The sequence below is a fragment of the Theropithecus gelada genome, chromosome 4 (genome assembly GCF_003255815.1).
Source record: "Theropithecus gelada isolate Dixy chromosome 4, Tgel_1.0, whole genome shotgun sequence".
NCBI classification, from domain to species: domain Eukaryota; kingdom Metazoa; phylum Chordata; class Mammalia; order Primates; family Cercopithecidae; genus Theropithecus; species Theropithecus gelada.
The window spans coordinates 38,900,943-38,916,023 of record NC_037671.1 but is presented as its reverse complement, the minus strand read 5'-3'; the positions used below and the strand labels follow the sequence as shown (position 1 = coordinate 38,916,023).

The following is a 15,081-nucleotide window of genomic DNA, read 5'->3' as shown; positions in this document are numbered from 1 at the left end:
CATGGTGGCTCATACTTATAATCACAGTTCTTCGGGAGGCCAAGGCAGACAGATAACTTGAGGTCAGGTGTTCCAGATCAGCCTGGCCAATAGGCTGAAACACCGTTCTCTACTAAAAACACAAAACTAGCCAGGCATGGCGGCTCATACCCGTAATCCCAGCTACTCGGGAGGCTGAGGCAGGATAATCACTTGAACCTGGGAAGCAGAGGTTGCAGTGGGCTGACATCACACCACTGCACTCCAGCCTGGGTGACAGAGAGACTCCGTCTCAAAACCAACCAACCAACCAACAACAAAAAAAAGACAACTGGGGTGAAAATGAATTGCTAAAGGTCAACAGCCTAAACTTGCACTCCAGTCAAACACAAATATTATATAGATTTTTATTTCTAGATATTGAGCTGGTGTTATGATTTATCACCATATCCCATTCCTAAGTGGCTTGTGTCATGGTCTTTTGACATGTGAGGAAAATATGAAAAAGTTAAATGACAAATCAACATTCCAATTTGTATTTATAAAATACTTTCATTGAAAACATAACATAGGTAGTTTTATCTAAACTAAAAATAAATGTAACTATGAGATTCTGGTGGCAGAGAGCCAGCTGGACGAGGTGTTTAAAAGTTACCAGCTGCCTGAGCTTAAGATTTAGAATTGTTTCCCAAAGGAGTTATTCTTTCAAAAATGAAACTTCTAGGCTGGGCGCAGTGGCTTATGCCTGTAATCCCAGCACTTTGGGAGGCCGAGGCAGGCAGATCACTTGAGATCAGGAGTTCAAGACCAGCCTGGCCAACACGGTGAAACCCTGGCTCTACTAAAAATACAAAAATTAGCTGGGCGTGGTGGCACGTGCCTGTAGTCCCAGCTACTCGGGAGGCTGAGGCAGGAGAATCACTTGAACCCACAAGGCGAAGGTGGCAGTGAGCCGAGATCAAGCCACTGCACTCCAGCCTGGGTAACAGATTCCATCTCAAAAAAAAAATTTAAATAAAAAATAAATTTCTATGTCTCAAGACTTATACAACTTTTTTTTTTTTTTTTAAATACTTGAAGATTTCCTTCTCCAAATGACCAATATAAATTGCACATCTCCACCCCACCCCCTCCCGCCGCTGCCCTGCTCCAGGCAGCATTAGGCAACAACTTCAATAGCATTCCCCTTAGGTTGACATTTTGGGGCTTTGTGAGCAAATAAAAAAACAGTAAACAATGCTAACTTGGCCAGGGCAAGGTGACTCAGGCCTGTAATTCCAGCACTTTGGGAGGCTGAGGCAGAAGGATCCCTTGAGGAGTTCCAGACCAGCCTGGGAAACATAACCACATCTCTTAAAAAACATTTTTGTGGTGTGTGACTGTAGTCCTAGCTGCTTGGGAGACTGAGGTGGGAGGAATGCTTGAGCCCAAGAGGCCAAGGCTGCAGTAAGCCATGGCAACACTGGTCTCAAAAAACAAAACACAAACAAGAATGCTAACTTGCCCCAGATGAAATCTGAATGAGGCATATACTGAAACAAAGGTGCCCAACCACAAATTATCAAGGCTTTCAAAAGCAGACTCCAACCTATAGACTTTTCCGGAAGGTTTAATTTTGCCCTGTAAACAGTCTCCATCTCGGGACCTTCCAAATGATTAGGGAGAAGTATCAATGTTTTGATATTTCCATTTGCTCAAGACACATGTACTAACTTACAGTGAGGCACTACATGGCCATATTCTACATCTTTTGTAGTAAAACAACCATACAATGCCTTATATCAGAAACGAGGAAGACCTAAAGATTAAAAAAGCAATGTTGGTGGAGTTCCAGTTCCATCGGCTCCCATCCGGGCCATCCTGCCGCCTTATCCGCTGCTCCTCCCCAGGATGCGGGCAGAGGGCCTTTCTCCCACTACCCCCACACCCATTTCTGAGTAGCAACAGGGGTTGGAGGCTTATTTTATGGGGTAGGGGGCCGCTGGTTGGCGAAGATTGTCAGAGGGAGAGTGAGAGGATGAAGCCAGTGCGTGGCAGAGACCTGCCAGATGTTGATGCCTAAGAACCAGATTGCCATTTATGAACTCCTTTTTAAGGAGAGAGTCATGGTGGCCGAGGATGTCCACATGCCTAAGCACCCGGAGCTGGCAGACAAGAATGTGTCCAACCTTCGTCTTCATGTCATGAAGGCCATGCAGTCTCTCAAGTCCCGAGGCTACGTGAAGGAAGTTTGCCTGGAGACATTTCTACTGGTACCTTACCAATGAGGGTATCTCCGTGATTACCTTCATCTGCCCCCGGAGACTGTGCCTGCCACCCTATGCTGTAGCTGTCCAGACTGGCAGGCCTCGGCCTAAAGGTCTGGAGGGTGAGCGACCTGCAAAGCTCACAAGAGGCGAAGCTGACAGAGATACCTACAGACGGAGTGCTGTGCCACCTGGTGCCGACAAGAAAGCCGAGGCTGGGGCTGGGTCAGCAACCGAATTTCAGTTTAGAGGCAGATTTGGTCATGGACCACGTGGTTGGCCACCTCAGTAAAATTGGAGAGGATTCTTTTGCATTGAATAAACTTACAGCCAAAAAAAAAAAAAAATACACCAATGTTTCGCACATATATTTCATGTGTTAGTTTAGGAATCATTTTTGGTACCTTCATCAAATCCATAGAAAATACGATACTAAATAAGAATCCAAATACTGTATTATGAAGTACTACAGTCCAACAAGGGGAAAGTTGCATGGACAAAACTAAGCAATTATACTAGGCTAACCAAAACAAATTTCTTTTTTTTTTTTTTTTGGAGACAGAGTTTCGCTTTCACTCAGGCTGGAGTGAAGTGGCTAGATCTCAGCTCACGGCAACCTCCAACCACCAGGAATAGCGCTTCTCCTGCCTCAACCTCCCAAGTGGCTGGGATTATAGGCGCCTGCCACTACGCCTGGCTAATTTTTGTAAGTAGAAACAGGATTTCACCACGTTGACCAGGCTGGTCTCTAACTGCTGACCACAAGTGATCCGCCTGCCTCAACCTCCTAGAGTATGGTGATTACAGGCATGAGCCATCGTGCCCAGTCAAAACAAATTTCAATGATCTTGGTCTCAGAACCTTAAGGGGTCTACAGCTGCATTCTCTTCAGGTACCCAATGAATCCTTAATAAAACAGGATGAAAAAAATTAGTGTGGACATATAAAATCAAATTCAACACTACTGGATTATTTAGAGAAAAATATACTTCCAACCCAGTTTTTCTTCAGTAACTTTAATTAGAAATCTTTCTCGAAAAGATGGAAAACCAGAAGGCAACAATCTGGCAATACAAAAATATACAACTATAAGAGATTACCACCAACTAGATATGACAACTAAATCTCATTCAGAACTCTGAAAAAAACATACTTGGACAATATACTAAACTAGTGGTTCTCACATCACCATGAGTATTTATCATGTAGAACTCCTCAAAATTACACAGGGTTAGGTCACCCTGAAAAACTAAGTCAATAGTTACAGCCAGGAGTCTGGCTGTAACTATTCTGAAATACCTCTTCAATCCCACAAAATTCCTAATTAAGCAGCACTGTACTAAAATCAATATAGTAATACCCTGGATTTCCCACTCACATATGGGTTTGAGTGAGAGCGACTGACTGCAGTCTAATAAGGTGGGGGTGTCATGGACATTGACAGATCGCATGTTTGTAAGGATCTCTAAGACCTACTCATACGGTAGATACAGGGTACCTGTGCTTGGTCAACTACAACTTCCTTATTTTCAACTTTCTGTGAAAGACATGGAGGTCAGAAGCAACCCACAATAAACTGTGAACCAGATCAAGCTAAATATTCCTTTAAAAAAGAAAAAAAATTGAAATGTAAATCTTGTCATGCTGGGCAGACTGGCCTCAAACTCCTGGCTTCAAGAGATACTCCCACCCGCCCTAGCCTCCCAAAGTGCTAGGGATTACAAGCATGAGCCACCACGTTCAGCCAGTATCTTTGAAAACATAACCAACTATAATCCTTAATGTTTCTTTACACTGCCATCAAGTGTTAATAATAGTGATTTCTAGTGAACACCTTAATCCTTAAACCACAGGTCTGAGTTCAGTTTTGTGATTTCTTTCAGTTTTACACTCAACCCAGAATATGGACAAGACTGGTTAATGTGACCTGTTATTTTGGAAATTACAGGAACTTTAAAACTTCCAAAGAGCCACAATCTAAATGTGCAATTCAAAGCTTTAACAATGTCCATGTTCTAAAGTTTAAGTCTTGAGGTTGTGCTAGGGCTGCTAGTTAAAGTAACTGCAAACTGGGACTGTAAGTCACTTAAGTCAGGGTAACTCCCTGGTAAAGTCACTTTTATTTCAGGTTCTGTATTATTCCTCTTAGCCATATTATACCCATAACTGACTGTCCTTTTTACAGAAACCCTTCCAATTTAAGAGCCCGCATATTTTGGGCATATAGTTCCAAAAAATGCCCATGTAAGTTCTCCATTTATAAGAGCAATGTAATTGACATATTGCGTGGCTTCCATAACTTCTTAGCTATCTTGCCTTGTTCCTAACAGGAACAGTTTTTAGGCTATGTGGGAATACTGAAAGACAAAATGTCCAATGCTAGAGTTCGCAGTAAATCAACAGGCAGTCTGAAAAGTGTCTTTCTTGAACATGCTTTCACTCAGGCTGGAGTGAAGTAGCTAGATCTCAGCTCTTAAAGTTAACATGCTTAACTTCAAGGCTGAATCTTCCTGACACCAATTCTCCCCGCGAGATTTGTGTAAAACGTGGAAATAATTTAATAATTATTTCGGCCATGTATCTTAATATATTCATATAGCTTGAACTCTTAATGCAATGACTTATCTTTCATATTTAAGACAGTCAATACAGCATAATCCAAAACTATCTTGAAAGAGCATATTTAAGGAAACTAAGCCACAAGACTGTTGCATTATGATTTAATCTAATTGCACAAAAATTTGAAATTACAACTCCTCCCATTTTCTAAGAGGAAGGTTATGCATGCCTCCATATTCAATTCTGCACTGTTACATTTGAACCATATTGTGAACTTTACATCATGATGGATCAGCTTAGAATTCCCATGCAACACCTCAAATTAAAAAATGGAAGCAATTTTTAGACCTGTGGAAAGTTTTCATGCTAAAGATAAAAATGATTGTTAATGGGCAATTTACTTTGTGTTTAAGTACCAGGTTGCTGCTATACTTTAAAATGTTGGTCACTAAATAACATGGACCCTGAACTGGCTTCTACTCCTTAAAAAAAAAAAAAAAAGTGTTAACTATCACTTAGGTGACATCTATATTCCCTTCACTTCAGAAGACTAATCCATAGTGCCTCTCAGCTGTGTTTCTTATAAAATAAGAATCGTGTAACCAACTGCTTCCCATGGGATAAGAACAATGGTTAACAGTGGGTTCAACTGACTATTACACCATTATGCTAATATTTTATTAATTCAAAAGCACTTTACAAGAAAATATAAGTATGGCTTCCAATAGGAATGTTATACCTGGACTTGGTACCAAGCTCACAGATTTGAGTTTGCAAGGAAAAACAGGCTTTCAAGTTAAACAATAATTTGTAACCAAAACTTTAATCCCAAGGATTCTCACAAAACATATTACAAATGACAGCATGAAAAAAAATCTCGCACAGTAACTCAAAGTTCGGCTCTACAATGTACCCTTAAACTGGCAGGACATTTTTTGAAATCTCAAATTTGCACATAAAGAATGTCACGAACAGCCATGTATCCATATACAGCAATCAAATAAGGAACTTATGACCTAAAGCAAAGGTAAACTTTCTTGAATAACAGATTCTATACCAACTAGGCAACCTCTGCCCAGGATGAAAGTTGGGTTTTTCAAAAACCTCTAATTTAATAGTTCAGCGTTTCTTTTTACCTGATGGCTTGTGTTTCACAGCAGTTTTTAAAGACTGCTTATTCAACTATAGCTGCATCCTATATCCCAGCTATGGAAAAAAAGTAAATCTTAGTTTTTTTGCCAGTTGTTTCTGTATTTAAAAAAAAAAATCAGACTTCTGCTGGGCAGGTTTAGAGGTTTATTATCAGTCTATGCATAACTAAAGTTCAAAGCAAATTCAATTTTGCTTAAGGGAACATTGTAAAGTAACAATTCTTGGTATTACATGCCTCATATGATCCATTTCAAACCATAGAGAATCACACCTTTGTGTCACTGTTTCAAGAGACAAACAGATTTTGAACAGCTAAAACATCTTAAAAATGCACCAAGCTTATGAAGTCTCAAACAAAACTTGAATTTCCTGTACATACTCCCGTCAAATGAAGTAATTTCCTGTACACCACTTCTCTTGCAAACTGTCTTCTATTTCCTTTCATTTGACCTAGATCGGCTAAAAAAACAGAAAACAAAACATTACATTTGTAACTTGGTAACACTTAGTGATGTATCAAAATAGACTTTTAAAGTAAAAAATTCATGGCTTACAAAAAAGGTCTTAGCATACTATGTATGCAAAGTCTTAAATATAAATTATCTTAAGATCTTACCTACGAGACCTAGAGAAGGATCGGGACGGCTTGTGATTTCTCTCCCGAGACAGCGATCTCTCTCTTCTCCTATCTCTAGAAAGGGACCTAAACGACAGAAAAAACATTAGGACCAATGAGGTATGATAAAATTATACGTAAATATTCTCTTGATCTGGCATGGTGACTCATGCCAATAATTCCAATGTTTTGGGAGGCAGAGGCAGGAAGCTCACTTGAAGCCAAGAATTTGAGAACAGAGTGGACAACAAAGATCGATCCCATCTCCACAAAAAATAAATTAGCCAGGTGTGATAGTATGTGCCTGTAGTCTGAGCTACTCAGGAGGCTGAAGAGGTAGAATCACTCCAAGGACAGGAGTTAAAGGACACAGTGAGCTATAATCACACCACTGCACTCCAGCCTGGGTGACAGACCCTCTTTTTCAAAAAAACTAAATACTTTCTAAAAAGTCTTTGAAAACTCAAAGAAAAGTGACTCATCCTTACAACCTGTTCACTATTAAAGCCAAGGTTTATTCCCATTAACCAAGCCATCTGGAAAAGTTTAAGAACAGCAGAAACACCGCCATTTCTAAGAATGTAGCCAAAAAAGGTAGTCGTTTACCTGCTTCGGCTGCGAGAGAAGCTTCTCCTTCTTGGAGATCTAAAAGCAGAAACAGGAAAATTAGGCTCATCATCAATTAGTATTTATGGCGTGAGGCATTTCCCAACTTTTCAATCTCACTGTTGGGCCCAGTGAATGTGCCGAAGAACTGGCACCCATCGTCCAAAAAAAAAAAAGAAAAGAAAAAAAAGGCACAGAAGGATTAAGGAACAAAAAGCTCAAGTGAAAAGCAGGTATTCCAACCATGGATTCACTTTAACAAAGAATGCTTCACAGCAGATCTGTCCAATGCAAAACTTCATGTCAAACTAACCTCACTACCCAAACACCACACCAAAATATAGTCCCACAAGTAGTTCCAAAAACAGTACCATAAACCAGTATTTGGAACCCATGCAAACCTGTAAGTCCATGACAAGACTTAGGTACCAGGTGGATAGTGTAATTTTGTGAAAACGCGGTAGGTGTAAATATTGATGCCATTAAGTGGTACATTAGAACTGCATTTGTGATCGTCACATTTAAGAGTGTGTTTAGGCTTACCAAAATTACCTTAGCTTGGCCCACACTTCAACCCCAAAATTTTAAATTTTGAAACTGTTAGTAAAACCATTTAAAGGTGATAGGATTCAACAAATTTTTGCCAGAAAAGAAAGCTAATCTGTTAGAGATATTAAAATTTTTTAGTTTGGCATCTCGCACATGCAAATAAGTTTCACTTGAAGGTCTAGTTACATTACGAGTTCCCTATCACCCTTAAAAGTTTTTCAAGCAATATATATGTACGTTACCATTCAATTATGCACAGCCAGCCTTTGATCCAGAAAAAAGAATTACTTTAAGCCGCTTACTCCTTATTTTAACCAGCAGTAAACTGTATAAGCAGGAAAAACTTACTAGTTTTGGGTTTCAACAAGCTAGAAATGGTGAGGTGAGGCTGCCGGACTGACGGCCAGGAAGAATTTGCTGAAAAGGTTTTGCCAGATGTTGCGTTGGATTTAGTTGGTTGGCGAAGGGGGTGTTGTGGATTTTTCCTGCTTTTTTGTTAGCCGAAGGCTGCTGCTGTAGTTGTTGTGAAGACATTTGGTAAATAAACAGCTGAGCTGATTGGCCAGGAATGTGTGGGCGGTCGAGGTGGCTGCTGCCGATTTGGTTAAGGTTGGAGAGAAGGCTGAGAGAAAACAGCATGCTCGGGAACCAAAGGGCGGTGCAACCTGACGACTGGCCAGCCTGGGTCATGTGAAACGACACCAGCCAAGCTGAATGGGGCGCGCTGGTCACATGACGCTGAAAGGGCTAGTTGACTGGCTAATGCAGATTCAGAGGGTGGTGAGAAGAGACATGATGGTGACTCTGTAACGGGGTTCATTTTTATTAATAGATGGACCAAAAAGCACAAAAAAAAATGAAAAACAAGCCATCAGTACAACCATCTATTAGCTAACAAATACTCTTTATTATGATGGGCAACAGTGTGCTGTTGTTTTTCAAAATAGCAAAAGGGGCAAGATTTTGAACTCCTGTCTCCTAGAAGGACTCCACTCACCTGTAAGAGGCAAATTTAGTCCTATAGAAACTATTTTGGAGGTCTGAGGAGATGTGGAGTTAGCAACCAGACAATACTGCCTGGTCCAAGAATGATGCCATTTTCAATTATAAAAAAACTGAATTTTCTCCTATTTGGGATTGAAGAACAGATGACTGGGATTACGTCTTTTTTAGCCCCCTTTATTGGTCAGTGACTTAAGTTAGTTTCAGAATGATTTCTACTTTACCAGTTGTAACATTAAAACAGCTGCCTGTTTGATAAATATTACAATTGTGCTAGTAGTAGAAAACACAAATTTGTGAAGAGCTAGAGTTGAATGTAATGTTTGTCATTATGGAGCCAAGAAATGGAAAAAGGCCTAAATTGAAGTATAAGGGAAGATTTGGAAAGATGCAACTAGAAAGATGAACTAGAAGACAGATCCAAGATAGAAGTTACTGACTACCAACATGAACAGTGACCTAAAGACAAAAGCCAACACTCAGCACAACTCACATACCCCAAACTACACCCAACAAATGTTTCATAGAAACCTCCGATTCTTCCAAAGTTTAAAACCCACCAACAAACTTTTAAGAGAAATACCTGCTCCTACTAGCTACTCCATTACACCAATACCTCTAAACAAGCTTTCTCTCAAGTACCTGCGACGAGGTGGAGGACTCCTCCTACGATAATCATCTCGAGGGCGACGACCCCAAGAGGGAGGTGGGCCACGGTTTCTACTTCTTTTTTCACCATTCGACAGTTCCACTCTTACACGGCAGCCACATAGTGTTCTGAGGAAGCAAAGATATTAAACTTAAAACAGCCTAACTTTCTGACTTGTGTATTAAAGCCAAAAGTACTCCCAGTTGGCTATTCTGCAAAGAACACATCTGAATGTGAAATTTAATACCAAATTTCTAGCTCCCTTATTTTTACTAATATAAAGTGAGCTTTGGCCGGGCATGGTGGTACACGCCTGTAATCCCAACACTTTGTGAGGCTGAGGTAGGCGGATCACTAGGTCAAGAGTTCGACACCATCCTGGCCAACATGGTGAAACCCTGGCTCTACTAAAAATACAAAAAATAGCCAGGTGTGGTGGCACATGCCTGTAATCCCACTCAGGAGGCTGAGGCAGGAGAATCGCTCAAACCCAGTAGGCAGAGGTTGCAGTGAGCCAAGATCACGCCACTGCACTCCAGCCTGGGGAACAGAGCAAGACTCTGTCTTGAAAAACAAAATAAGTTTGTTTCTCAGTTTCAAATTAAAATTTCAATTAATTTCAAATTAAACAATTAAATAGGATTTTCTAAAGTACCAATTCACAAGGAAGCCAACTTCTATTTTAATTGCCTAATTGTTAGAGCCAGTCTGACTACTGAGCTCAATATTAATTTGTTAACAGTTGCAATTTAAGTGTGAAGATCCACTTATCCTTGAAAAACAAGTTCTTCTGTATCTTCATTACGACTTCTTCCTTTGAGGTCCCAGCACTTATTTCAGTTACTTGTCAGGCTGTATTTATTGGTCTCCCCCCGCCCAACTCCAAGTAAAAAATGGGCTCAAGACAAGACAACCATTTTGGCCATTTTACAGTACCCTCTCCCCTCAATAGTCAGCACAGAACAAATTATAGCTGTGGCCAGGTGAGGTGGCTCACTCCTGTAATACCAGCGCTCAGACAGACTGAGGTAGGAGGATGGCTTGAGCCCAGGAGCTTGAAGTCAGCCCGGGCAACATAGACCGCCATCTGTATTATTTTTTAAATAATATACATTTTTTTAAAAAAAGAAATTATAGCTCAGAGTAGTAGAAAAGACCATTACTTCTCACCCTTCATACAACCAGTCATTACATTTAGATAAGCTATCATATTTGGACAGTGACTGGGAAGAGGTGAGCCCTGGAAAACTTTACTACGACCTGCTTGAATTGACCAACCTTTCATGTAGCTTTACAGTGAACACTCAGACCCTTTTTTCCATTATATTTCCAAAGATGAGGAAAGGGGGGTGTGGGCATGAAGGTCAATACTCAGGCCTTACTTAGCCAGCTAACAGGACACTATTAACACAAAGGGAGATAGTAACTGATTCACTTTCTGGAATAAGTATTTCAAACACATAAAAGTAAAGATACAACAAACCCGCGTAACCATTTTGAAAACAATTTTTTAAACAAGTATCAGTTCACAACTACTCTTAAAAATATTTGATCCTGGCTGGGCAGAGTGGCTCACACCTGTAATTCCAGCACTTTGGGAGAGAGACCCAGGCAGGCAGACCACCTGAGGTCGGGAGTTCGAGACCTGCCTGGTCAACATGGTGAAACCGTATCTTTGCTAGAAATACAAAAATCAGCCCCGCATAATGGCACACGCCTATAGTCCCAGTTACTCAGCAGGCTGAGGGAGGAGAATCACCTGAACCCAGGAGGCGGAGGCTGCGGTGAGCCGAGATCGTACCACTGCACTCCAGCCCAGGTGACAGAGCAAGACTCGTCTCAAAAAAAAAAAAATCCCAATTGTATCTAAAGATACAATTGGCCGGTGATTGGGAAAGCCAGATCTAAGAGCCACATATCCTGTACATTTTAAATATGAAAAATACAAGCAATACATTTGTATCAATTTAAATCACCTTCCATCTAGCTCTCGGACCGCATCAGCTGCATCTCGGGGATCTTCAAATTCAACAAAAGCAAAGCCGGGTGGGTTTCTAGCAACCCACACACTTCGGAGTGGTCCATAGTAGCCAAAAGCCCGTTCCAATTCGGTCTTGTTGCCATTGTTTCCAAGATTGCCTACATAAACCTTACAGTCCAATGGACAGGAATCACGATGCATTTCTGTAATGAAAAATACCAAAAATATTCATTTATCTAAACATCTACAGTTAAAACCACAGATCCTTAGAAAGAATTCCATTATGGTGCACAAAAGAGTTTAAGGTAGCATGTAAAGAGAAAAAAAACTTAATTCCAAAATGCTAGAAACCAAACAAGAAATGTTACTGCTAAGCACCCATTCCCCCATAACTTTTACTCTCCTGACCCTCAGGAAGCCAGCAATTAGTGAAGGAAAAAACAGCTTCCTTGGAACGTGAGAACACTGGAGGAGCATTTACCATCATCTGGGCCGTGAGTTAAAGACTTAACCTGTTATTTTATTTAATCCCCAAAATAAAGCATTTCTAGAAAAGTATAAAAGAGTTCTGTTGGGGACTCAAAACCAAATACAACAATGATGAAGAAAGCTAGTCCTTTAGGTTACACTACCAGGAAAGGGATTCAAAGTGCCTACATAAGCCAAAACGTATCAGCTTTAATAAAAAGCCAACTTTTCATTAAAAAAAAAAAAATGCCCATGGACCGGGCTCACGCCTGTAATCCCAGCACTTTTGGGAAGCCGAGGCAGGCAGATCACGAGGTCAGGAGTTCGAGACCAGCCTAGCCAATATGGTGAAACTCCGTCTCAATTAAAAATACAGAAATTAGCCGGGCATGGTGGCGCACACCTTTAGTCCCAGCTACTCGGGAGGCTCAGGCAGAACAATCGCTTGAACCCGGGAAGCGGAGGTGGCAGTGAGCCAGATCGCGCCACTGTACTCCAGTCTGGGCGACAGAGCGAGGTTCCATCATCAAAAAAATAAAAATAAATAAATGCATGCCTATTTTGGTCATTTGAAATCATAGGAACAAGGCTGCTATCACATGTCATTAAATAGACCAAAGTCTTATGCAGTAAGAATTTCTCAAGCAACGAGACCAACTTTCCAGTTTTTTTTTTAAACGTAAGCTCATAGCAGCACTTATTCACAGTAGCCAAAAGGTGTTAACCCAAATGTCCATCAACAGAAACGGATAAGCAAAATGTGGTATAGACATAAAATGAGTATTGTTCAGAATGATGTACTGACAAATGCTCCAACGTTGGAAAATCTTGAAAACATTACGCTAAAGAAGCCAGACATAAAAATACACGATTCCATAAATACTAAATATCTAAAATAGCTAAGTTCAGAGAGACAGATTAGTGGTGGCTAGTGACTGGAGGAAGTGGGACAGGGAAACTGGGAGTAAGGGCTCAATGGGTAGGAGTCTCCTGGGGGCGGTGGGGGGTGACGGAAATGTTTTGGAACTACGTGTAAGTGATGATTACACAACACTGATTATACTGAATACCACTTTGAGATAATTTTACTTTAATAAAAAGTTACAAAGAGGTATTTGCTACTCAAAAATTCACTGCACTTTGGGGACTTATTTTTTTGTTTTTCCTTGGCGGACTTACATTTGATTAAGCTTTATTACTTAGTCGTCACTTCGGCGATGAATCTGATAAACTTGTAGACCAGTTTCAATTACATAAAAACCATATACTCAATAATTTAGCTGAAGTGCTTTCCATAAACACCACGTTCTTCTTACTCTGGGCTTGTCTAATTAAAATATCCAGTCCAGACACATCCTACTTGCTGTGACCACACCCTGTGCCCAGGAGTTCTAAGATCAAACCACTGGTGAAAATCTTTAAAAACACTGCTGGCACCTGTCTTAAGCCTACATTTTAATGGGAGGCGGCTGAAAGAACGAATCTTAAGTTCAAGGAAGATCGTTCGGTCTTAGAAAAAAGTGATTAGATTCAGGCTGCAAAAACTGAAACTACATGAAAGTAAAGGTGATTACGGGGGCCATTTAACATGAACTAAAAGGTCCAGTCTTGGTTAGTGACTTTACAAAAGCATTCCGAGGAGCTTCCCAATTAAATGATGGGCCCAAAAAAAAGGCGCCATAAACATAAAAAGGCCGCGACCTGGAATACAACTCGGCTATCGGTCCCCTTTGTGGTTCCCAACTCCCGGGTAACCCCCTATCCTGGCTCATCACCCACTGAGGAATATAAACACCTCCACCCCAAGACTAGGAAACCCTCTGATGGGCCGGGAACCCCCGCCACCGCCCCGTGCTGAACGTCACAAAATGGCGGCGGCGCCTCTTTGTCTCAATCTGGCGCCGCCATTGGGCCTGGCTCCTCTTTGGTACGGTTAAATTCCACTTCCACCTCACTCCCTCTTTCGCTGGTCTCTTACCGAGATCTAGGGTTAAAAAATGCGGCGGCTCAAATCCACACGCTCCGATGGGTCTTCCTGCTTTCCTCCGGCCCAACACCCACCAATGCTCTCGCTCACCCGGCGTCCACGAAATGGCGGACCACCGCCTTCTCCTCGCCTTTATTTATACGCCATACTGGAATCACATGATTGGACGGACTCGCCCAATGAGAAGCAGAAGAGGCCGTGACGTAGTGGCTACAAACGCAGCGAGAGCCGCGGTTGCTGGGAGCGCGCTCTGGCGGTTGCGCCGGGTGGGTGGAGAAGTGCGCCGGCGCGCGCTCGTTGTAACAGGCCTGGCGCTCCCTCGAGCGTTCTTCCTAATGTGTCGACCTTCAAGTTACCCACAGACCCCTCTTCCTAACCTCCAAATGGGCTGGGACTTCATAAACAGCACCGTCCCCGTCACGCCCAAACACTAATAGGAGCCGTTGGCTCCTAACAAGATTAAGAGATGAATTAATTAAGTGCTTCACCCTTGTGAGCGGTTAGGCTGGACCTAAGAGCATCGCGTTTACAAACAGGTCACGGAGCTGTTTGTGACCCAGCTGGCACCAGACTGTGGCCGCCTAGATTCCACCCTGAAGGAAAAACCTGGTTTGAAAAGTTTGCCCAACTCTTGCTGGTTTCTCGCCTCTCACGCAAACTTGCAGGACTTGGCGCTGACAGCAAAGGAGACCGGTCAGGTGACCTGGAAACTATCACCTTTAGCAAACACCGGGAAAAGGAAGTTTCTGAAGAAGATTGAATGTAAATTGTGGGCCCCCAAGCGAATGCCGGGAGGGGTATCTCGGGCCTTTCTCCTAGCAGCCCTTGCACTGCCTGGCATGTATTTTGTCCGGACCACTTCCCTTAGAAAGACAGAGCCACAAGAATAATTAACTCTAAGGGGAGAGAGACTGTGATAAGCTTAGAAAAATCACCTAGGGCCGGGCGCCGGGCTCACGCCTGTAATCCCAGCACTTTGGGAGGCCGAGGCAGGCAGATCACTTGAGGTCAAGAGTTCAAAACTAGCCTGGCCAACATGGTCAAGAGTTCAAAACCAGCCTGGCCAACAGGCTGAAATCCCGTCTCTACTAAAAATACAAATATTGGTCGGGCGTGGTGGCGGGCGCCTGTAATCCCAGCTACTTGGGAGGAGAGCAGAAGAATCACTTGAACCTAGGAGGTGGAGGTTGCTGTGAGCTGAGATCCTCCCACAGCACTCCAGCCTGGGCCACAGAGCGAGACTTCGTGTCAAAAAAAAAGGAAGAAAATAAAAATCACCAAGATTTC

At 42.0% G+C, this 15,081-nt stretch overlaps 1 protein-coding gene and 1 pseudogene across 1 annotated transcript; one reads left to right on the top strand and one right to left on the bottom strand.

Annotated features, from left to right (window-relative positions):
- Window positions 1–2,027: 2,027 nt before the first annotated feature.
- LOC112623311 lies at window positions 2,028–2,572 on the top strand (annotated as a pseudogene).
- Window positions 2,573–4,929: 2,357 nt separating this feature from the next.
- Window positions 4,930–14,605, bottom strand: SRSF3 (serine and arginine rich splicing factor 3). Its single transcript, XM_025383652.1, has 6 exons — window positions 13,786–14,605; window positions 11,335–11,542; window positions 9,352–9,486; window positions 7,159–7,197; window positions 6,553–6,639; window positions 4,930–6,395 (listed from the first exon to the last, which is right to left on the bottom strand). The coding sequence occupies exons 2-6, from the start codon at window positions 11,538–11,540 to the stop codon at window positions 6,368–6,370; spliced, it is 495 nt and encodes a 164-aa protein (XP_025239437.1). The 5' UTR covers window positions 11,541–11,542; window positions 13,786–14,605; the 3' UTR covers window positions 4,930–6,367.
- Window positions 14,606–15,081: the final 476 nt, after the last annotated feature.